This window comes from Cebidichthys violaceus, unplaced genomic scaffold (genome assembly GCF_023349555.1).
Source record: "Cebidichthys violaceus isolate CVI_PGR_0920_01 unplaced genomic scaffold, fCebVio1.0.p SCAF_21, whole genome shotgun sequence".
Lineage (NCBI taxonomy): Eukaryota > Metazoa > Chordata > Actinopteri > Perciformes > Stichaeidae > Cebidichthys > Cebidichthys violaceus.
The window spans coordinates 11952776-11978402 of record NW_027176384.1 but is presented as its reverse complement, the minus strand read 5'-3'; the positions used below and the strand labels follow the sequence as shown (position 1 = coordinate 11978402).

The 25627-nt window shown below is 42.2% G+C and overlaps 1 protein-coding gene across 1 annotated transcript in view; it reads left to right on the top strand.

Moving 5' to 3' along the window:
- Positions 1 to 2622: 2622 nt before the first annotated feature.
- Positions 2623 to 25627, top strand: part of cacna2d1a (calcium channel, voltage-dependent, alpha 2/delta subunit 1a) — a 76542-nt gene continuing 53537 nt past the window's right edge. The window contains exons 1-3 of the mRNA XM_068717410.1: positions 2623 to 3030; positions 17435 to 17516; positions 19440 to 19556. Of these exons, the coding sequence (XP_068573511.1) occupies positions 2951 to 3030; positions 17435 to 17516; positions 19440 to 19556 (279 nt within the window). The 5' untranslated portion in view covers positions 2623 to 2950. The remainder of the gene's footprint in view (positions 3031 to 17434; positions 17517 to 19439; positions 19557 to 25627) is intronic.

Genomic DNA, 25627 nt, shown 5'->3' with positions numbered 1-25627 from the left:
TGAACACTCACACTGATGTGTGCTCACTGGTTGGGAAAACAACAGCCTTGTGGCTCGGTCGTGAGGAGTCGGCGTGGAAACAGCGAAGGGGTTGCTAGGCAACGGGAGCCGGGGAAATTCCCTGGACAGGTGGGTGGGGTCGGGGGCCGGTGATAGAGGCCACACCTGCTGCCTGCCACACACACACACACACACACACACACACACACACACACATTCCTAATTCACTCAGAAGCACAACCTTTACATAAACCCCTCTGTCTCTTTCTATTACACACCCACTTGCACTCTTGAGTTGACCTCTTTTGCTGCTCTTTTGTGGAAACATGACCTGAAGAAATGTGTACCTTTAGTGGTCCACAGGTTCAAATAAAAGCGCAGTGGACCGCAAAACTGCGAACCGCACAACCTTTGCACAAAGTTGCATCTAAAATGGCCAGCGAAAAAAGCCCGGTCTTTACAATTGTAGCCAGTTTGTAACTGCAGAATCGGGTTTATCAGTGTTTTTAATTCTAAGAGCATTTGGAAGTTTAGGGCTGTAAAACCAAAACGATGAGCTTAAAAAAAAACGCAAGTGGAGTTCAAGGGAACTACAGAGTTGTGTGAGGAATCTCCGTTTGTCACTACTCGCAACCTCAGTAACATTACACATGGTTCTGTTGATCTATTGTTGACAAAAAACCTTTATTATAGCAGCTTAAATGATAAACAGAACCGGAGTGGTTGTAAAGCAGTCTGGTGTATTTAGACAAACTGAATTTGCTTTTGTAAAACAAACTGATCCCTGTGAAAATCCCATATAATCCTATTGAAGAGCGTTGCATTTGCTTGCCTGGTTCAAAAACAGAAGCAGCATGAGGGATTGGTGTTGGATTATTGTATATGGCAAATACAGATGAATGTCTTATATTCATCTCATTCATCAATATTTAACAGGTTTGTGGTATTTTGTTGTTTATTAGCACCTCACTAAAGTGTATCAAGCTGTGTGTTCTTGTATAGCTATATTTATTTATTTATTTATTTATTTATTTCAGACCATCTCTGCTCTTTCAGTCTGACTGACACTGTCCGTTAACCCGCCCTGCCTCTTCACTGCTTCTCTGTAAACACTCCTCTACCCCACCTCTGAGCCCTGCCCGGCAAAAGCTCCCAGAGGAGCAGTTTTTGTATGAGTTGTAGTGAAACCTGAGCGGAGGGACACGGTCAGCTATTTTCCCAGTAAATCTAATTTAGGATTCATATAATGGCAGCAGGTGAGCAACACTTAGCCTCGTTTGTCTGCTGTGACTCTCGTGGGCATATACACACACACAAACGAGTAGACAAAAAGACAAGATCAGAAATAATAACTTTGGGGTTCCATAATAAGTGAGAAGCTCTGAGGAAATTAGTCAGAGATTAGTTTTGTATGTGACAAGGGGCTTTGGGGGGGGGGGGGGGGGGGACTCATTAGAAAGTACAGTGTATTCATGGTATTTACCTTGCTGATTGTCTCAGCACAAGAAAATGTCACTTCATATTAAATTTGCCACAGCCCTTGAAGCAAGGGGAATTTATTATCACATTTCTGCGGATAAACTGCACTGTTGCAAATGAATGGAGGCTTATAATGATGTACATAATAATACAAAGAAACCTTTTTTATTAGATGGGAAATGTGAGTTTTCCTTGCAATGCTCGGCTGAATCTGACATGAGAGAGCGTTCAGGTTGAGGGCCCTGAAACGATTTCAGCAAGGCATGAATACAGACAAGAAAAGTGTCCTTATCTGCACTCAAATCCCAACTGGTTCGTGGTGTGTCCTTGTTATCAAGGATACAGAGGGTAGATAACAGAGCCCTGTAAACTTCAGGTTTATTTTTGGAGAACAGAGCTCATTCTGTGACGCAAATGTGTGCTTCAAGAAATAGTTTTGTAGGCAAATGTATTCTAAGGAAACTAAACAAAATGACTTTCCTTCTGATGATCAGACGTCTCATCTTAGGTTCATAACGGGAGACCTGACCATCTATCTGAATGACATGTGGGCAACAGATAGGAAGCTGCTTGGTGTTTGTGCTAAGTGGTCGCTGCTTGATAAGCCGAGAAAGCCATGCGTAAATGTTGCTGCGTGCCCGGAAACTGACTTGTGCGTCAGAAACACAAACACACACTGAAAAAAATGTCATTAACAGCAATCCACACTTCAAAAGTGTCTGTATATGTCATCTAGTGCTATTTTTACGGGTTTTTTTTTTTTTAAGGAATTAAATATAATCAATGGATTCAATTAATGAATTCCTTTTGTCCCACTTTAGTCCGAATTTGTAAAGATTTAAAAAAAGATGCTTTGTTTAAGTGAAGCAGAATACAGATTGACACATCTCTCCAAAGCCATATAGAAAAGGACACAGGGAAATTATTAAAATGCGTGGAATATGACAAGATCTCACTAACTTTAACACACTTTCCCGTGTGTTTAACGGCAAGTACCTCCCTGCTAAATGACGGGATGATACTTTTTGCAGTGTGCGGAGAGGCACCGCTCTGCCGGCCAAGCTGAATATCCAAATGCGCCCTCCCCTTTTCTCCTTTTTTATTTTTTGACACACGTCGTAGATCTGCTCTAATAGCCTATCGCAGTTTGAGACACTCAGTTAACAGTCACATACACACGCACACACACACACACACACACACACACACACACACACACACACACACACACACACACACACACACACACACACACACACACACACACACAGCCGAGCCAAAAAAAGCTCACGCCTCAACTCCACCGGTGGGAGGGACATAGATACCAGATGAGATTTGTTTCCAAACGCGCACCGATGGCGGTGTGAGGCGTTTGGCTGAGAAGTACGCACGGCGTTTGTGGATTTGTGAAAACCTTTTATGTGCATCTTCTTCCTGTCCGTATCCTGGTTGCGGGGAACTAAACAAAGCCATGGATTACTCAGTCTGTTTACTTTTACTGCTGTCAACCATTTCATCTGTGTCGACCGGACAATTCCCAACAGCGCAGATGTGAGTACAGCTTCATAACAGCCTGTTGGCTTTTTTTTTTTGAAAAGTCTCGGGATAATATGCGGTGTGGCAGAAAGGACAGCCTGACTTTTAATTTTCACAGTCGATGTTGAAAATCCATCTTCAATTTTAAACTCTGTAAATTGCAGTTGGTGGAACAGTATCCTCGAAGCGTCTCAGCAGAAGCAGAAAGTGCTTCCTTCTTGCCAAGTGATGATGATTGCACATTACTTCGGATACAACTTCACCCTGTGAAACATGATCTCAGCAGCCACTGTCCATTTGTTGCCAGCTTGCAGCAAGGGGGACATGTGGCTTACTGTCAAATGAATCATGCCAGGAAGGTGGACTGAGGTGTGAATGTCGCTCAGATGTTCTCAAACTTTTCCTGTAGCATCTCCACCCACAAAACATGTTTGTGTGTGCGTGTGTGTGTGTGTGTTTGTGTGTGTGTGTGTGTATTTGATTCACTTTGATAGTTCATGCCGTTGTTTTTCAAGCAACAACGCCAAAACATTCACTGGTTTCAGCTTATGTAAATGTGTTTGGTAGTTTTCTCTGTCTGCTTTGATGGTAAATTGACTATCTTTGGATTTTGACCTGTTGGTCAGACAAAAACAAGCAATATGGACAGATTACCTTGTGACGGACCTTTTTTCAATATCTTGACATTTTATAGACCAAACCATTAATTGATCGATCAAAAAGATAATCGGTTACAGAAATTTCTCTCGCATTATCATTTTTCTGCAGACCATGTGGGCAGCTTGTGAGACTTGAGGGCAGAATTAATTTAATAAACTAATGTTTTCAGGCCTTACCTACTGGTTCCTTAGTAGGTGCAGTTTTCCTCCAGTTTACAGTAAAGTGTATCTGTTCAGTTTGTCACTTGGACACAAATACTTCTTAATCCACCTCTATATGGATGTATAAGTACATATCAAGTCCAACATACAGGATAATAGCGTTTAAGCGTTGCTATTCTATTCATCCCAGTACTTTGGCCTCCAACTATGGGTTGAATAGATGTAACGGATAATATAGCCGTAGTTTCTAAATCAAACAAACGCGTATGTGTGTGTGAGCCAGTTTCATCTACCATGCTGCTTCTCACGCTTAATCAACAGGTTTAAGGTGTTCCAGATGGTTCGGACGGAGGCTGGACTACAGCGTTTGGTTTTGAATGCAGCCCAAGTAGTCCCCTAGAGAGGTGGGGAGCCATGATGGCACTCAGCCTAATGGCCGAGTACAGTGATGTCAGACTAGCAGAGTGGCCTGCCCGCTCCCTATATTTCATGGGCACTAAGTGGATTGATCTGTGGGTTGTGTACATGATATTCACACAGGCTTGGCGAGCTGCAGACCAACTTTCAGTGACATAGTTGACTTACTGAGTGGAATTGGCCATCCGTGCAACGGGGAGGGAAAAAAAAGAATAAAATTTACAACAAGATTGGCAGGAGCTCTTTGTTTGAATTAGGAAAACTTCATTTAGAAGAGAGGAGGATGCCAGAATCAAACTAGAAAACGCCCAGTCATCTCACAGAGTCTGCATTTTGACATCTGCTTCTTGGCCATCAGTAGTTAATGTCAACTTCTTGCTGCGGAGGAAAGGTTCAGTGCAAAATCGTGCAAACGAAAAAGAATCTCCCATCCTCGCGTTGTCCCCGTGTCTTACTCTTGGTGTACTCTTGTGGTGATGGTGATTTTGAGTGACAAGCTTCATGTTGACTCCTCAAGGTGAAAGTCCCAGGGAGAAGCGGAGAAGCTAGAAGGGCAGAGACGGAGAGACTGACCCAGTGTATTTTCCTCCAGGAAATTCAGAAATCTGGATAAGCAAAGGTTTTAAGTAGCTCACCGTTTGTGTGACTAAAAACAGACATTTACACACAGTACATGCACACTGGCATTGCCATGTCCTTTCTTTCTCCCTCACCCCCGCTGTCTCATGGCTTGAAGTGTGACTGCCTCTCTGGGCTCCATCTCTAACCTCACATGCCAGCATCTGTCAGCTTCACATCTTCATGTCCCCTCTCTTTCTCTCGGCCCTTCCTCCGTCCCTTCTCACAATCTTCCTCATCGCTCTCCCTTTCCGTCTTGTTCATCCCCTGTCCGTCTTACTTTCCGTCCGGCTCCCCGTGTATCTCTTTATCTCTTTTCTTTGTTGCCTGAAGGCAGATGATTAACATCATCGGATCTGAAATGCAAAGTCTGATGTCATAGACTTGAGCCCCCCAGAGATCTCGGCGCCAGCTAGCACATTGAGAGATCAGGAGAGATATAAAAAAAAAAAGAAAAGATGGAGACAGAGCAAAAACAAAAAGAGAGGACAAGGAAATCTAGATTACTTGGCCTTATAAATCCCATATGTCTGTTGTGTATATGGACATTTTGCTCCATGCATTCTGCATGTGTACTTACCACCCTCACAGCCAAAAACACAAGACATTTCCAAATCTTTGTGTCATCGTGTGCCAACGCTTTGTGCTGAATTCAGCCATCCAGGCCAAGACGTGATCATATGCTACTTTCTGGCTTTGGCCTTAGTCACCAACCGACTTTTTGTTTCCATCCTCCATTTTTCCACAGTTTCTGTCACCCTCTGCTCCATTTCTCCCACTCTCACTTGCTTGTTTTAAAAAAAAAAAAAAAGAGCAAAAAAGCTAACTAGATTTCATGCTCAACCAGCTAAAGAGCCATGCTTCTCGTGTTCTCCTCGTCTCTGGCAATCAGTGGGCATAATGCGAGGAGGCACTTCATCCGAACAGAGAGCAGCATGGGCAGCTGTGAGCGGAGAAAGTGTACGTATACAAATATAGAGAAGGTTCCTGAGGTGTGAATTCTAAGCAAACAAGGTCAGGAGCGGTGTTGATTATCTCTTCTAACTCTCGGCAAGAAAGTGAATAAGCCATATTGCTTCAAATGTGCCCCTCTTTTTTTTTTCTTTTTTTCTTTTTTCTTAAAATGAATGAGAATCAAAGTCAAGCTACCTCTGTTCTCAATGGTTTCTTTGAGGATTTAATTAATCAGGTGTAATTCCCTTAATGGTAGTTTTCAGCCTCACATTATTTCGCACGGTGACTCTTGCTACATCCCAGTAGCCCCGACACACTGACAGTGGTCAGTAATGAATATGGCTCAGTTCCCACTTGAGGCCAACCATATGCATCTGATTTCATGGCCAAACTTCCTCTGGACCCCAGATGCTTGGATGCACTACTGCTGAACAGCTTGGTCATTAAATGTGATATATTGCAACATTAAAAACTACATAGAAATATGGAGACAAAAATTAGATAATCATGACTATAATCTGCGATGCTGGGATCAGACAAATACTGAGGTCGTGATATAAAAAGTTGGCTCGCAGCTACGAAATCGTGTTAATGCATCATTGTAGAACCAGAAAATGTGCCTATACTGTATGACTGGAAAATCATAGTGGCTAGAGTCGCAGCGTCCAACACGTTGGTGTTTTATTATGTTTTATTTTTGCCAATGGAAAAAGCTCCAGGCCTTGTGTCTTGATTGAGTCAGAGAGCCTTGATCATATGTCTTGCTTTGGGAGAGGCAGAGAGATTTAAGACGTCTCATCTAATATAATCAAGGATTGAAAAAGAAAACGGTTGATGAATACAAATTTCCTTCGACTTTGATTCCAGTGTCAAATCTAAGTTGGATTATGACACTGATAATACGGGGATTTAAAGAGTTCTGAAGAGGGTGAATCTAAAATGTAATGAGCAGATGGAAATGATCAGCTCAGGCTTGTATAGGATTTCCACAAGGGAGTTGGTGCTTGCAGGTATATTTCAGGAGGCATGCCTTGAGTCAAGCAGCTGGCGGGTTATATCAGTTAGACACACACACACACACACACACACACACACACACACACACACACACACACACACACACACACACACACACACACACACACACGTGCAAGGGTGCAAAATCTGTGTCCCTGGAGAATGCTGGTTCTCCACTCTTACTTTATTTTTTCACACCCTGCTCATTCACAGTTTTTATCTTTGCCCTTTTCTTAAACTTTTTCCACTTTTTCACTGGCATTTTCCCTCTTTCGCTGCCCCCCCCCCCCCCCCCCCCTTCCCACCACCATCTCAACCCAGACTATATTTAGGCAAGCCTCAGTCTTTGGGGAAGGGATGTTGAGTGTCCTGACTCGGATGTAGATATACAGGACAGAGGGGTGTAGAGTGGCATGGGGCTTCCCATAAATTCCCCCCACTGATATTTTGTGGACACTTTGTTTACGTGTGGCCTCCGGGTGTTGCTGTAGTGTCTGGTTAAAGTGCCTCATTAATTAATTATTTTTGGGGAGAATAGTCATGTCCCCCTGTGCTGTATGTGAAAAGAAACTGTGGGACTAACGAAGCAACCCTGGTGCTGTGTTACTTACCCAGAATCCTTTGCCACATGGAAATTCCCAAGAATTTTCCATTGCAGCGTTGCCCAGGCAACCTAGAGAATAGCTAACAGCTGTTTGGTCGGGAGCCCACTCCTGTACAGGAAGCACATCTGTATATTGTAATATAAAGCACGAGGAGTGTAGTTTTAAGGCTGTGTTGTAAGCATGTCGTTCCTTCTTTATTTTAATATACATTGTTTATTTATTCATAAGCCTTTTTGTGTTTCTTAAAGGACATTAAGTAAGAACCTAACAAACTAATCAATAGTCGATAAAGAGCAACAATGTAAAACATAGGGAGGCAAAACAGAGCACAAGATAAAGTAGTAGAGAAAGTTGGAAGAGGGAGGTTGTATGACTGAAAGTTGAAAATCAAACCCTGATTTTCTGCTTATTTCACGATGGGGATGGTGTTTAATATGAAAGACTAGTACTCTCACAGGTTACCGTAGGAAGCATGTGCATTTGCCCTTCCTCAGCTGGTGGGAGGGGCTTAGGACTTAAGGGGGAGAACCGCAGGAGAAGGGATGCATTTTCAAATGTTGACATTTATTTTGCCTTTTTCCAAAGGCCTACCCCAGCTTTACACGCTCAAGATATCTCACACAAGCCCATCTGATGTGTTCTATTTTGATAGAGACACAGAGGAAAAGTGGACCCATGATGACATCCCTTGAGCCCCTTAATGGAGTTATATTGGTGCATAAGAGCTGTTAATGCCAGACTACACTACACTGCTACAGTACGCCGGACAGTGTGCGTAGCCATCAGGGAGACTAGTATTCAGTTCAGCACTAACCAGTAGTCTGCTCTTGTAGGCGTCTAGATTGACATTAATTGGACATTTTGGCCAGAGGGTTTTCTAATCTCTCTCTTTATCCACATCGTCCGAGAAGTGTGTGTGTGTGTGTGTGTGTGTGTGTGTGTGTGTGTGTGTGTGTGTGTGTGTGTGTGTGTGTGTGTGTGTGTGTGTGTGTGTGTGTGTGTGTGTGTGTGTGTGCGTGCGTGCGTGCGTGCGTGCGCGCGCGCGCGCGAGGCAAAAGGGTAGAGTTGATGTAGGGATGGATGGGTAGAGAGGTTGTTCATAAAGTGTGAAGGTGACAGGGATGACATGTAGCAGAGAGAAAGTCAGCTGGAGGGGCGACGTTGAGAAAGAGTGGGGAGAAAACGGTCAAATTGTGAAATGGAATAACATTCTATTATTTTTGTAATAATTTGGAAGGCTTTAAAAGACAATATTTAAATAGTACAGGGTGAGGAAAAATCTTACTCTGCAAATACAATCCCTATTATATATAATTCTATGTGGGCTGCCATGTCCCCATTGCATTTTTACAAGCTATATTTCAGAGATTGTTGTAATCCATTACTTGTCAGCAAATCACTCATTACTTCTTTGTCCTTGACATTTCCGCAAGGAAATAGTCACCAACTTGACCCATATTCATGTGCGCACACAGGAGGCATAATATTAACTGTGGTCCCTGTTCTTCTCTAATCTAGCATCGTGCTAGAATCTCACCAGCAGGTGTGATTGTTCTGCAGCGAGTGCAAACACTTCCAGGTGTCACAACAATTCTGTTTCTGCCAGTCTAACGTGTCCAGACACCTGCTGGGAGAGGCGATACAATGGGAGCTGTTAGTTCTGTCGGGATGTATATGCCTTTTGACATGGAGGGTGCGGACGAGGCCGACTTGGCGCTAGGGGGACAGCGAGTCGGTCCCAGCTAGCCGTGAGTGTGAGGTCAAACGTGGGCAAGGGTAGGAAATGAGTCTGACCCCCGGGCTCATGTCGCCGGTGGACCAGAAGATAACCAATTGGCCTGGTCTGACTTTAAGACACTTCTTTGAGTGGACATTATTGTGATTGAATAAATCAATGAATGGATATTTGTTTCTTGTAACATAAAAATGAATCTATCCTTTTTAATGGAAGGCTGTTCCACAGTATTCTACCAGTATGACAAAGGTTACATTACCGAGTGAATGGTATGACCTTTATTGAAGTAAATAAGGTCATCCTCTTTTGCCCTCGTCGACATGAGGTCAGAAGTTCACCCATTGCTCTAAGCCGGCCTCTCTCTTCATTGTGACACTGCTACTGTGATGAAAATTTAAATTTCTACGAATAATTCTATTAGGATGTTGCCGCATTTGGATGCCATCGTAAATATGCGAACGTTTACTGGTAATAAGGACGAGGGGGATCGCTCCTCTGTCGCTCTCCCACAGGTCTCTCCCTCTTTTCTCCCCGTTAAAAGATGTGAGGGTTCCGGGACAGAGGATGTCGCATGTGTACAGATTGTAAAGCCCTCTCAGGCACATTTTAGAATTTGTGATACAAAAATAAATTGAATTGAATTTAAAAAAAAAAAAACATTCACGCTGATCCTGGGGCTTGTTGAATCTATTTATAAAAACGTCGCGAGATGAGAGAGGGGAAAGAACGAGTTCCTGCTGATTTCTCACACACACACACACACACACACACACACACACACACACACACACACACACACACACACACACACACACACACACACACACACACACACAATAACTGCACACGAGATTCACAGGAATGAACGCAGAGCTTCTCAACCTTTTGTGGACACACCATAACGCTCCACATATCCTGCCATTCAAAGCTAAATAACTATATTCGGATTAGTGTGGTGGTTTATTGAGAACGCTTCTATATGGTCAATGCATGTGGTGTAGCCACAAGCTGAGCGGGCCAACTCAATAAGAAGCTGTTTAACTTTTGGCCACAAGTTCACCTGATAAATCAATCCCATTGGAATCAGCTTCCTGTAACCCACACCTGCTCCGCCAGAATCGCCCCATCATTTGGTAACGATCTCATACAACGTCTCGTCAGCTCTTCCACACCCGTAATACACGCGAGTGCTCGACAGAGCGCAGAAAGTCCTTTTCTCAAGGCTTCACTTAAACAGCGCTCTTTAGATAAGCAGGGGGCCGCTGGGTAAAGGGCTCTGACTGACTTGGTTAGAGGACAATTGTGGAAGAGAGGCGGAAATATCAATTGCGTCTTGCCTTAGAAGATAATGAGGCCGTGGGACGTTTACAAAGCCTGCAATCATGGTGTTATTGACCTCAGTAAAGAAGAAGATATCATCACTTGTCGCCTTTTGTGCTCCGTGGTGATACATGTTAGAGGGGAGGAGGACAGAGGAAGGACATTTTCAGCATTATGAGTTCATTTAGAGAGAAAATGGGACATGTTAGGCAGCAAATAAGGCTATTAATTATGTGGCGTTTGTAGGATGAAAATGTAAGCTGTACTAAACGACAGCTACTCGAGTAAGAGAGGTGGAAGGAAAGCGGAAGGAAGAGAAAAGGATTGGCAGAGATGGAAAGAAGTACTCAAACAATCAAAGGAAGATAAATGAACAAGGCAATAGGTGATGAATTTACACAAAAAGGATAAACGTGTGAGGAAGGACTGGTAGAAAGTGACTGTCTTCCACAAAGCTCTGTCGAGGCCTGCTGCTTATTAGATGCCTAGCTTCATTGTCAGGGCTCTTATTAGCTACCCCCCCCCCAGTGGCTCAATTACATCCAAGCTGCCATCCTCAAACATCCCCATTTTTTTTCTGCTTCCTGTAATGGTGTCAGCCTTGTCTCTCTCTAAGAACAGATTAGAAGCCCAAATTACTACTATCGGAGGAGGATTTAAGGTTTCGAGCTGTCTCCCGGTGCTGGAAACCACGACTCCACAACATGGTGAGACAGGGTGGGAAGAAAAAAATTAAAGCAAAGAGTGTTTGCTGTCGGATGCTTCATCCGTGACGGGTTCGATGGTATTAAGAGATCAAATGTGGATCCGCAGACTGAGTTCTGAGTATAAAAACATGAGGATGTTTACAAGAAGAGAGGGTGCTGGAGTGGAAACTCCGAGATTGGATATTGAGCCCTGGATTCTCGTGGCTCTGCTGGCACACAGACGGGCCGGGCCTCGGAGCCGGCGTGACGCCGACCTTTCAGTGTTTCGGCCGGAGTGATGTAGCGTTCAATGCTGCTGGATCAATTTTCTGGACTTTTCACGTGGCATGGGGCGTTTGGTGTCAGGCTTATCCCTGAAACACAAGGAGACATGAAAACGTGAAAGGTGTAAGGTCGTTGGTGGTGAAAAATATGATGTACTCCTTTCTCTTCCCCTGTGAAGGATATGGAATGCACACACCATGACATTAGACTGTTAATACCACGACTTTCAATTGAGATGAGAGGACTACCTGTAGCTACTGGTGCTTTATGACAAACCGTTCCAATACTTTGACAGCCCAAAGCATAAGAGTACGGTCTTTAGGGTATTTATTCAAAGTTAACGCGCTGCTTTCTTTCTCAAAAAAAGAAACGTAGAAATAAGTCTGGTATGAGGGTAAAGACAGGACTCTGCAGAAAAAGCTTGAAGGTAAAATCTTCCCAATCGTCTCTCCATGGACTCCATCTGGGAACCCTCTTTTTAAAGTTGGATAACAAACTCTTGCAAATCCCTTGTAACAGCTCAACTGTGAGCTTTTTATCCAGACAATGAATGGTAAGGTAAAAGTAGAAAAAAAAAAAAAAGTATTAGTCAAGGAGAGTTCGAGGTCAGTTCATCATATGTTTAAAAAGGAATTATGGTTTATTACAACTTTGGTCTTGTTTTCAAAGTTTTTGCTGTGATTTCACTCGGTGATAAAATTGTACTCAACCAAGTAATGAAGTTAGCCAGAGGTTCCGGCAGGTTGTGAACAAGTCCACCGTTTAGGAAGTCAGACGTTGATATTTATTATTATTTATTTATATTGAGTTTTTCAATGTTGAAGCATATTCCCTTCCTGAAACGATCTTCCCACAATTGTGTTAAAGTGAATCAAACAGCTGCACAACAGCTAAAGGCCAGATGCTGTGGTTTTTGAAGTGTAGAAACGGAGGGAGAGGGGGAACACAACCCGCACAGCTCGGCTGGAGGGGTAAATGTGGTCAGAGGTAAGCCAGCAGTGCTTTTAATGCTGAGTCATGCTCTCTATTCTGGGCCTGTGTCCACTTCCCTGTGTTCACCCCTCAGACTGGACAGTCTGCTCCTACGTAATTGGCAGAGCGAAGCTATTTTGTTTTGCGTCTAATGGTGAGTCTGGGTGTTCCTCCTCCCTTAAGGAGGCAGATAATGCTCATAAAATCTCTTGTAAAGGTAGCGCTGTATGCCCTGATGTGTTTGATACACATCTTGTTTTATTCTTTTGTCATTCACCTCTTTAATGTGGAAATAATTGCAGACGATGTGTGTGCATCACAAACCAGTATTGCGCTCCCTTAGTGCTACTCCTCACAACATCCTCAACATTATCACCTTGCATAAAGCTTAGGTTGTATGTCGCTTTTCTGCCTGCTTTCGGGCAGCACAACAACCTGTAAACGCATCGATGATATATTGTCACGTTAAAGTTGCTGTGGGATTTCCCAATTTCCACATCCAGCAAAGTCAGCATCGACCTGTCCTGGAATGTATTTGGCCACTTGCTGAATGCAAGTCCAATACTCCTGTTTTGTATCACTTTTCGAGGAACTATGTTGCTCTATCCCTTTTTAAGCTATGAAGTCATATTCTCTGCTGTTTGTTCATACTCGAAATTGTTAACACACTTGCACAAATGGGTTACACCCACCTCAATACATTAAGAGCTGCACCTGTCCTGGTGACCTTTTTAACCCTGGGCAACCCCCCCCCACTGCCCTTTTTGAAAGACCCACTGCTCAGGACACACACACACACACACACACACACACACACACACACACACACACACACACACACACACACGTGACCGCTTTCCCTAAAGAAGGCCACTTCTCTTCCAGTCATTAGAGGGATGGAGGCAAAAGGAGAGGGGGAGGGGCTACTTTGGCTATCCCTCAACCACACATGGGTCAAGCACAAATGAAGACGCATGCTCACGAGTCTAGTCAAGAAATGAGCTCATTTGGCACTCGTGAAAGTCTCACATACCGTCTGACATGTTGACTGTCTTTTGTCTTGCGAGTCTGTTTTTCTGAGTCGGTCTGCAGAGATGTGGTGTGGCACTATCTGCGGTAATATTGACACCGCTCACAGCGCCTCATCTCATTTCACAGCGTTTAAACTCGCGGTGACTGAGGACATTGAAAGAGCTTGATGAAATTTTAATGTCATCTCTTCAGAGCCTTAATATCAGACGATCTGTTGGTCTAAAGTCCAACCGAGCGTGTCCCCGACTCTCTAAAGTCAGTGAACCCGCGATGATCTTTACTGCATATGCACCTCGTATTACATTTCACTATCGCGAACATGCTGAAGTAGACGGGTATCGGAGCTTTTAATCGGATATTTCCCACCTGTCAAAATGACCTACCTCACCTAAAAGCACCTTTTTTTTTTTTTTTTTTTTTGTTTTATTGTATTTCATCCTGAGAGAACCACTGCTGGCTGGAACTATCACAGTGGTGTTTGCAGTGCTAGATGCCAACTGGTCAAACACAAGCTGCTGCAACATGTGGGAATCCCTTAAGACTCCCCAGCAAGCACTAGTAGTCGCTTGTATCACTGGAAGAACTTAGAAGAGGATCATTTCATGTATTGACTTTATAACAACGGTTATAGTCCCAGCTTCAAGGCTAGAAAAGAAAACGTCTCTCTGTTGGGAGACTGAGAATTCAGAGGCCCTACAGTTTAGATTTTTAATCCTTCAGGAATTTTGTAATCTTGTGCCAACAAAGTATTACGGAACATGTTGCTAACAGATACTGATAAAACAAAACAAAAAAACACATATTTTTGGGGACTTTAGCAACACTGTTTTAAAGAAAAAAGTTGGCAACTCTCTGTCTGCGCATCTCTTTAAAGGGGGACTCTAGCAATTTAGTGTTGTGTTTTGCATACACTTTGGGGATGGATCAATAAAGTAATTGTTTTTATTGAACCTGAGATATCCTGAGTTGTATTCTCAAATACAGGTCAAGCTCCATAACGCAACTCAGTGAAGACTATTTAGACCTTCCTTGCCTGGTAACTACTGTTCAACTTGATAAATATATGAGTGAGTGACCACAACTGGCAAACAAAAGAAGAACAGTTGCCTGTCAGGAAAAAAAAACAGTCTGCTTCATAAGTGGGTATTAATAATGACAAATGTGAGGGGGAAAAAAAAAGAGGCTTTTAATGCCAGCAGGTCTCACACTTGGCTGAGTTTCACATGGCTTCTCTCAATTATAGCCCTGCAGTCCGCTTTATAGCTGAGTGACTGAACATGGCTCACTAGCCCTTTTTTGGAGGCTTCCTTCCTTTCCATATTGCCCCCCCCCTCTCCAATGGCCCCAAGGAGAGGGAGCGATAGCGTGGGAGGGGACGGCATGGGAGCTGAGCATGGGAAGGGGACAATGATGTTATCTCATATTTCCATGTCCTGCTCCAAGTTTCCATCCTCTAATGAAATGTTTTTAGTTTTTTTTTGTCCGTTTTCTTTGATAAAAGACGGTGTCCTAAGCCTTCTATTAATAAAGAAACGTACTGAGGAAACTCTATTTTGAGAAAGTCACACATCCCGATGTTATGCGGGGAATGTTTGCTCTTTTACTGGAGGAAGAGGAAGATGATTATTTGTGGAAGTGGCTAATCAACATGTTGCTGAGCCTTTCTGATTGTACCCAAGAGATTGTATTTAACCAAGATCAGAGACATTTCAAAACTCCAGCACAAAGTGAGTTGAATTAGCTGTTAGCAGTGAGTTGTATTACAAGCTGACCTCGTGTAGAAACCTCAGCTGCAGACAAGTGAGGGAACTTATCACGTATTACCACAACTTAGTTAGACACTTTCCCTGGGTCATGTTTCGTTGTAAGTCTACTCCTCTCATAATGAGGTTTCTACAAAGAAGCTCTTTAAACAGGATTAGTGTCAGACATAGACAGCTCTGGTCGTGAACTGATAATGTGTGTTCTGCAACAACATAACCCCGCACTTACAGTAGATGTGATGAGAATACACGCTCCAAAAAAATTCATAAATATGACATTTAATTCATGAATTATTGATGGATTGTGGAATTGAACATCTCTTCTTTGATGGAACACACACACACACACACACACACACACACACACACACACACACACCATTTTTGCATTTGACACCTGTTGTAATGGCCCTCCCTTCTTGCTTAAGGCCAACTGGGCTTATTTGACAAGGTCACATGCATAACAACCCGAATACACACCTGCTCGCTACGGCCAGTGGACCGTATCTCGACCCTGGAGTTGGCTCCAAGTACAGTAGTCGGCAGACATAACAACTATCAATGGAAATCCACTTTAATGCATTTGTAAGAGATTATTCCCTCTTATTTCCCCATTAACCTGCCGTATGTGCACGTGATTTTGATGGGGCGTTTGAAAGGGCCATGTGCTGACAGTACAGTACAGTACGCCCATCCTAAATCTGCTCTCAGCCACTAGCAGCTGTCTCTGAGATGGCTAAATGTAGCAGACACACATTTCCAGTGTGGGCTAACCGTGCTCACATTACACTGTATTTTTTTTAATAAGATAACATAGACAGGGTTCATTTTATCAAAGGCCCCTCAGCAGTGTGGAAAGTGGAGAGGTTACTTCACACTGTGGGGGAGAAAGGGTCATTTTCTGTATGGATTATGTCATGTATTATTTATTTTTATTTTTTTATTGGCTGTCAGAAAGGAGCTGGGGGGGAGGGTTTGTAGTACTGTAGATGTACTTACAGAGAGCGTTCAGAATATGTTATGGGAGTTGAGTGACGAGAGGTTGAGAAAGTTTTGTGATTTCATTAGGAATTTATTACCTGTGGAAATTACTTTTACTACATTAGCACTACTACAGCAAAAAAAAAAGGCCGGGAAATGTAAAAAAAAATGTCAATGATTTCAGTCAATTTAAAGGAATATTTAGGAAAATATGCTTATTTACTTTCTTGCTGAGAGTGAGATGAGATTGATACCCCTCTTATATGAAGCCACTCTCAGGAATCTGTTAGTTTAACAAAACTTAGCTCAAACACTGGAAACAGCTAGCCTAAAACCAAAAGTAAAAACAACACTTTTGTTTCATTTTTACTCTTTGTTTTTTGTACGCCTTGTACATTTAGGAAATAAACATGCATAACTTTTATACATTGGGGTCACGGTTCCCCTGCCAAGTAAAGAGATTCATTGGTGATTGACAGTAAGGCTATGGTGTATGGTTCCACATGTACACCATGCACACCCTCACATACAGTAACCTAACCTGAACTGAACTGAATGTCACTGATCCCATACAAGCACTGGTGTCCTTAAAATCCTCATGGCTAAGTTACAGGCCATAAAGTTGATTCGTAACAGTTTAGACATGCCGGTAATTACAGTTTAGATTTGTTCATGAGCTCACAGATATTCACTTAGGAGTCATATAATACTACTTGTTGTACTGATGCTTTTTTTTTTTTTTTTTTTGCTGCAATGCAAAGTATGATAAAATGGTATAAAGAACATTTGTGTCTCTCGTGCTCTGTTCTGTCTTTTCCTTTTTCCCTTTCTGTCCTCCTCATCAGAAGAATACATTAACCAGCATCTCACCCCCGAGGATGTGACACTCTCATGCTGACAACTATGAATAGCTCTCGCTTTAATGCACAGCTCATATGGAATAAAGGAATGTATCCACTTGGCTAAAGATTATTATTCCATGCTTTCTTTCCCTGAATCTATACAGCTTTTTTTTCTTTTCTTTTTTTTTGCATATTGTTATAGTAAGCAATAAAGCTCAGCTTAGGTTATGTGATCTCGTGGGCTGTAATCAAAATGAATGGGATTGGAGCAGCTCTACAAATTAGATTCAACTGTGCAGGCCAATCAGAAGCATGCCATTGAATGAGTATTGGTTGGCTAATTGATTAATTGATTTGTTTTGTGTTCTCAGGGTAAAGGAGTGGGTGGATCAGATGCAAAAAGAGTTGATCACATTAACAGACACAGCCAGTGGTATGGACAACCTAATACAGGTAAGCATGAATTTCTGCTTTATTTTAATTGGCCACACCTTTTTACCCTTCCCAATGCCAGTACCAATATTGTCAGATTGAACCAACAATTGGTAATTACAATTTGGACCAAATAAGTAGACAAGTCAAAAACACCATAAACGTACAGTGTACTGATTCCTTAGCTTAATTTAGTCAACTAAAAACCTGTTGCGAGGGTTCAGTATTGACCATAATTATTGTGTGTACTTCAAGTCATTACTTTTCTCCGTCTCACTAACACTCCTTGCACGACCTCAGCTGTCACAACACATCACCAGGCTATATATAGTAGCTTCTCATTAGACATAACGCTGCATCCGTTTTTTTTCTGCCAGACCGATGTATACGCTCAGATAAGATCAGTGTCATGACTATACACAGTGATGGTTCTTGCGCGCACACACACACACACACACACACACACACACACACACACACACACAAACCCACATCTGACAAAAGGAGAAGAAACTTTTTAAATTAACATTGATTGACATAATGCATCTGGCACTTTCGCTCTCCGCTCCCATCGAGAATATAATCAGTCGGCTTTTAAAGCGTCACAGAAATCATTACAAAACACGTTTGTGTTCTATTTGTGGCGTGACTTTTCAGCAAAAATGAGAATTAAACGTATCTGGCAATGTTTTGTGTAACTGAACCCTCTCAAACTGTTGCTGTAACAGGAGCTGATGCTTTTTGGGGATGGCCTCATTTAAACGTAATGTAGTATACACAGCGTGCCGAATTTAAAAGGAAGCGTAATGAAGCTGGCAAGTATGAATACATGTGGAGAAATTGCTTGTGCAGTTACAACTGGGATACTTTCTAACGGTGTTAATGGTAGGCATTATTTGTAGACTTTTATTCTCACAGTTTTTGTGTTGTATTTTCATCGGGAATTATATCAGTTTTCAACTAAGACTCCCCAAATCCACACAAATGGTTACTTTCAGTTCCAATATTCAGATTAAATATAGAAAGTCCTCTAAGATCCTCCTGGATACTTTGTAATAACTTAATCCACATCTAAAAGTCAGGCGTATTACTCTTAAATATTGCTCTTGCACTAAAGCATATCCATCAGACGCCTGGAGGATGAAGACGAATGCATGCACGCGCCTCCCTTCTGTGGTTTGAATGTCGGACAGTGAAATCCCTCTAGGCTGCTAAATAATTGGCTGTTTGGCATTTGTGTTTCTTATTTCTTTTGCTGGAGCATATTCCATAGCAGAGCAAGTGGTCTTGTTACATAACCTGACATTGCAATTCAATCAGTGGACATGTAGCTTCCTTTTTATAAGTCAATGTGCTTTGGTCATTGGAGTCCCAAGAAGAAGACATAAAAGAAGATGACCACTGATGCAGAGTAACATTTTAAGACTGAGATACATTTTTTTTTTTTATCCAAGGAAAACACATACATGTCACTGATAATTGTGTGCGACATGTTTCCTTTTAGAACTTTATGTAAAAATGTTGTTGTTGTTGTAAAGCAAACTAGTGGTTAAAATCATCATTTTTGGGATGGAGACTTGTAAGCGTTAGGCATGTCACCACACCCTCTCTCTTTTCTGCTAAAGCCCTTTTGACTATTTCACTTTTCCCCCCCGTCCATCTGTCGGCATCACGCAGCTCTGGACTGCTGCGATGGCCTAAGCAAAGAGTTAGCTCAATGTTTGACTCTATTCCTCATATTGGCCTTCCTGGGTTGTGTTACATTGTCTCATCGGTCCCTGGAAAACCAAATCCCCCACCAACACAGCCTGTGGCCTTTTTTAAAATGCAACTAGTGTTCAGCCTGAACGTCTGCCTGACGATTAAGACTTTACATCAAAGATATATGGGTCTTTCAGTTGAAGTTCTGCTCTGACCTCTGCTCTCTTCCTCTGATTGTCTCAGATATATCAAAAACACAGACCTCACTTCAGTGTTGAGACCAACAATGCAAGGCAACTGGTGGCGACAGCTGCTGGGAATATAGAGAAACTGCTGGCTAACCGCTCCCAAGCCCTAAAGGTAAGTGTGATCTCCGAACACAAAATGATCTTGTGGCAACACTGCTTCTCGGTGGAGTAGAGCAGTTTGCTTATTGCTTTGGTCTTTCTATCAACATAAAAGTATACATTTTTTTTTTGTTTGAGATGGGAACATGAAATGCAAATTCTATGCCGTTTGTGAGGCTAGATCCAGTTCGTACATCTCTCCTAGCACAGAGCCCAAGGAAACACAGAAACAATCTGCTCCTCCTCAATTCATGTCAGAACAGACACTGGAACACAGCCACTGCTTCAGGCCGTGCACTGATCCAATATGAGCGGACATCCTCCAGCTAGATGACTTAATTTGACTGTTTTAGTTTCAATTTTATGAATCCTTGAGGACTAGTCTGCCCTCATACCGAATCCATACATGCTGCTTTCGTGGTCATTTTGTCTGAACGGAACAGCAGGAGAATACTAAAAAGGGCTACGCTAGGCAAATGCTTTCATTTTGCAGCTAAGAGTTTCTGACAGAGTTCACCCAAGTGGCTGAACTCTTCCTTTTTGAGTGGCTGACCAGACGATTCAGAGCTGTGAGTTTGTGTCAGATTTGGTTTCTTCACCTATAGTTAAATCACTTTGTACTGTACAACCTTTTGACAAACTATAGAACACGTTCTCTACAGTGTCAAATTGTGTCCATGCCATCTGAACATCTTTAGGGATAACAGTGTTTGCACGGACATTATAGGATCCCAGAGAATCATTTTGGTGATACCCTCACTTCACTTCGAGCGCCGACAGCAGGTTAACGTTTTAGTTTAGTTTTTTTTTTTAGTGAAATGTCTTGATAACTATTAAACATGGTGTCCAGAAGATGAATCCTTGTGACTTTGGTGAGCCCCATCTGCAGGTGACTTGTCCAGCGGCATATCTCAACATGTACCCCATGAATTGGCACAAGATTTTATGCAGACTTCTATGGTTCCCAAAAGGATTTATCCTTACAAGAACCCTTGACTAGTCCGCTTGCACCACAATGAGCTTCATCTTTGTCATTTCTAGTGAAATGCAACAACATGGTTTGTTGGTTAAAAAAAAAAAAGTACCTGCTAAACGTCAGCATGTCTTAGTCTTGCTTGCATGTAGTTACAAAGGACAACAAGCTAAATTGACTTGGACAACATTTCACTGCTCTTTAGCAGTATTTAAATAAGGATCTCCGGGCGCTCCTGGTCTCGATCAATCCGGCTCGAGAAATAACCAGTTAATGCTTGACAGCCTGTTGCCATAGTTGCGTTCTCATTGATTACCCCATCAATCCAGCCAACCATTTTGTTTTTCTTACGTCTCAATAAGTGCCAGGGGATGAGGGACAATTTGTTTCCGATGCCGTCGTGTCGCACCTTGGAAGAGAAACACAACTGCTCAGTGAATAGAGATGTTATACCACAGGCTCTGTTCTTATTTGTCATCAACACCATCTGCTGTGTATGTCACCTGTGCAAGTTAATGCCTGTTTTACTCTATGCTAGAAATCTGAAAATAGCGAGGGAGGCAGGGATCATTTTTTTAAATTTATTTTTCTAAGCTGAACTCCATATGCTTTTGTTCTCTTAAAAAATAATGTTTACTTGTCACTGCATTAGCATTGAAGAGATGGCCCATGGTGGCGCGGTTAAATGGTCTTCGCTATAATGAAGTATAATAGAGCTTCATGGCCATCAATTTGTAAAAGGGACCATAAATAGCTGCTGTGTCCACTAAGCTGAATCATGAATTGAAACGTAAGGAGGGAATGGACGACTGCAGCATCTGTAATGTTCTTGACCTTCAATCTGTGCTTTTTAAAGAATTTCTCCCTTTTTGGATTATCATCTTCAGCATCCCTGTTCTTTTGTTTCCTTTCATCCCTCTCTCTTTTCTCTGTCCAACCTTTTTTTTTTTTTTTTTTTTTTTTCATTTGGAAGGGCTGATTACAGACAACATGAAGTGATCATGTAAGCGAGGGATTGTGTTGATAGGTTGTAGCTTTTTTTTTTTTTTTTGTCCGAGGGAAATTGAATGGCCCGATGTGTATGAGAGAGAAATGATAAGTAGAGGGAGAGTGGTAGGAAGTCCATGAGTGCATTAAGTCACACCTCCCATGAGGCAGCATACAAAAGACTAGAAGCCTATTACAGACCTCCCATCCATTAAGATCTTGGCCTTTTTAGTACACAATTCAACAGGCAGCACTCTCATCGCTATGTGCTGTGTGCTTCATACAAAAAAGTTTCCACCCTCAGACACTATTGGACGCTGAATTCTAGCTATTTAGTGATTAGCAACTATGAAAGGCATTTTTTGGTAGACTACATTTCCCTGAACCTGTCCCTGTACTATAATAATACATTGATTTTTACGATCCAAAATGAAAAGCCAAAGCTGTAAGACTTAATTTTTGGAGTTTTGGAGCATCATGGCTCCCCAGTTTATTGTAGCAACGGACAAGTAGTTTAACCAAGGTGGATATTATTCAGGAAGTCAATTTTATTTATACAGTCCAATATCACAAATCACAAGTTTTGCCGAAAGGGGGCTTCATCATAATGAACTAATGTACAGCAACCCTATGGTTTTTATAGTAAGCCATGTTCACTTTTCATATCATAGCCAAGCAGTGTGAGTCATGGACCTGGGATCAGATTATCATGTAAGTTGAACAAACAATAAAGTGTGTGTGTGTGTGTGTGTGTGTGTGTGTGTGTGTGTTCCCCTTTTCATTTGCATCTTCACTGTGATGTTCCTTTAACTGTATATCTACAGCAATAAGAAGATCACTCCACCATGTGTTTAAGGGTTGACTTTGGATGATTACAGTAAGACATCATGCCTTAGTGCTTTACAACCCTCTGAAATTGTCTGTATTGCGACTCTCCACCCCCTGCAGCTGTATCGTTCAAGCTGTGTTGTGATTTGAAATAAGCAGGATAAACGCCGCCTCACTGACTGCTGGCATTTCTCTTTACACTAGGGCAACTTGTCTCCTCTGGCTATACTTTGCACATGTTTGTGTGTCTAGGTGTGTGCTTGCCAGCAATTGTCAAGGAACACGATCCCATTAGAATGATGGCTGCTGTCATTAACTTAATCAGGGGCCTGCTTGGATTTGCTGTCTGTCAATCTGACATCTGCCCATCCTGTCACCTCAATTCAGTCGATGCGTTTGACGTCGGTGCTCCCTTGACATGCAATCTCTCAAATGCTGGCAGCTGTGGCTGTTTAGAGGGAGACGGATCTTTCATCACTGCAAAAAAAAAAAAATCGTGTTTATAATCGTAGTGGGTCTAACTCTGTCTTGGGGCGAGACAAGACAAGAATCAATACATATGCAAGACTGTGTTTCAGCAGTTTATTGCAAGGTGTAAGCAATGGGACATGAAGCTTGAGTTCTATCAGGAAGACTATCTTTAAGCCTCATTCACTCACAATTCTTATGACTCTGTAAAAAAAAAAAAAGAAAAAAAAAAAAGTACAGACAAGCGTCACTACAGCAGCCTTGCCACACACATGCATAATTAAACTAAATTAAACTGGAAATTGAGTTCGAAAATAACAATAAATGTCCTTAGCACATAGATCATAAGATCGCATGTACAGAAAAAGCAAATAAAATAATCGGAGAGAGGAAAATGCTCTCTTCCCGGGAAAAGTCAGGAGCCAAAATAGGAAGCAACACTTGTAGAATGACTCAATATGACTGTTTACTTCAAGGAAATTAAATATGTCAAATATAGTTAAGGATAACGACGCAAGTGTTAACCTGTGTCCTTCAAAATAAAATAATTTACGATGTTGATAACCTACAGTAGCAGAGTGGTTCCCAACCTTTTTGGTCCCACATGGCCCTTGCACACAGCCCAGCATTGCATCATTTTCATATTATATTTCTTTGTTCATTTCCCTCCTGAACACAAATATGTGTATATACTGTTATTACCGGTTGTTTTTTTTTTTTTTGTCTGAGCTACTTTCTACAATCTTTCCACGAACCCCCAGGCAGCTGCAGAACTGCCTGCTGCAGGCACGGATACTCTCAACGGGAGTCATCAATCTCGGGCCACGACTTCACCCAACTGCATTCTTAAAGTCTTAAAGAACACTGTGGTCGTTGCCAGTTATGTCACTTTTTGCTGTAATTTGCATGGCTCTTGCTGGTGTCTGTTCACAGTCGATATAGCTGGAGATATTTGTGCTGTTTTTCTTCTCCCCCAGTGGAGTCATTCAGAAAGTTTCACGGATTTAGATCGGTCCATCCCAGTGGAGTGTTGTCATATATGTACACATTACACTCGGCTTACTGCAAGGGCATTTTGTGTCTTAATTATATATGATGAGTTTGGGGTGTGGTTTCATTGGTAGTTCTTATACAATCTGTTGTCTTCCTTCCGTATTCAGTTTTCATCTAAAGCCCTGAAAAGGCTGCAAATGTATAGCTCTCCCTCCCCTTTTATTCACCGTTTTGAAACGTCAGTCCTCGCTCGTCTGTTTCAACCATTTCAAGTTGATGTTCCCAAAGCGTTGGTGATCTGACTGGGGAAATAATTTTGTTTCCAAGCCACTCACGGGCGATCAAAGAACTTGCCTCTTTCATGTTGCACCACAATATTCTGCATTCAGTGTGCGTTGTCCTTTTTAGAAAGATGTCAAGTGAAACTGGGGTTCCCAACAGGAAAGAAATCACCGCAGTGCAGAGAGAACTGCAAAACTTTTTTCCCTCAAAGTCCTGTTTTTATCTGTGATGTATTGTAGCTGACTATTTTAGCTTTTTAGATGGAGATATCCATGTGTGTAGTTGCTGAACCTATTAGAGACCAGGCTTCACTTGTAGCCAAACTGGAGATCTGTATGCCCACACACGCAAGTGCAATCACCTTTCCTACCTTTTTAGCCCTTCTGAGCCTTTGCCCACATCCCTAAAATCATCCCTCTCCTTCTCCATTCTTGTCACATATGGTATTGTATTACTCCTGTTCTGTGTCTTTTCCATTCCACCCTCCAACCTTGTCCTTCCGTCCTCATTGCTCATGACTCCCTCTTAACTTCTTTTCCCATAACTTCATCCCGGTTCTCTGTCACTCTTCATTCCCATTTTCCCATTTTTGCCTTGCACTGTGTTCCTCTTTTCTCCCTTTCTGTCGTCTCACATTTCTTCTCTTTCGTTCGTGTGTGTGTGTGTGTGTGTGTGTGTGTGTGTGTGTGTGTGTGTGTGTGTGTGTGTGTGTGTGTGTGTGTGTGTGTGTGTGTGTGTGTGTGTGTGTGTGGCACAGTTTGAATATGGATGGTAAGTTCTTCTGAAAGTAAGGAAATGTTTCACTCTAAAAATTGTATCCCCTCCCAGTCTTGCCTGTCGACTCTCTCTCCAACTTGTCTTTCCTCTTTGGGCAATTCTATCCAGTACAGCTGAAATGCTTGTGTTTAAAATAAAAGGGAAATGCATGTTTCCTGTTTTTTTTTTATTTATTGTTTTAAAGTGTATAGATACAACACAGATTAAAGTCCAGCCATCCATCCATCCATTCAGTTGCTGGGGCAATTGCATACAAAATGTAGACAACATGAGAGATTTGTAATAGTCCTTGAATAGCAGCACCGGATGGGCCAACAGCAACCCTCAATCAGCCGAACATCAATCAATGCTGAAGCAGACTGTCAATGCTGGAATCAGCACTGGACAGCGCCACAGCCGCCTGCGCCTCATCAATAGGCTCTTACTCTTCTGTTTCTTTGTGCGTCGGTGTTTCCGATCCTCCTCCACTGTACTGCGCTGCTTCACAGTAGATCTCTGCGATATCCAAGCCAGCTCTGAATCCTCTGACTCTGTTCTCATTCATTATTGAACCTTTGCTCTTAACCATTCATCTGATGGGACCTGTGGTTAACTTCCCCCAGTGGAATAGGTCATTTCTCCTCCCACAGTGACACCGGCAGAGATTTCCAGATGTGTTCGTTCATCATTCAAATTAAGAGTGTATGAGTTGAGGTATTAAAAATAATTTGTATCTAAATCCAACCTTAAACCTCAGTACTAAATGTTGTGTCTTAGTTTAAAAACATTTTCAAATG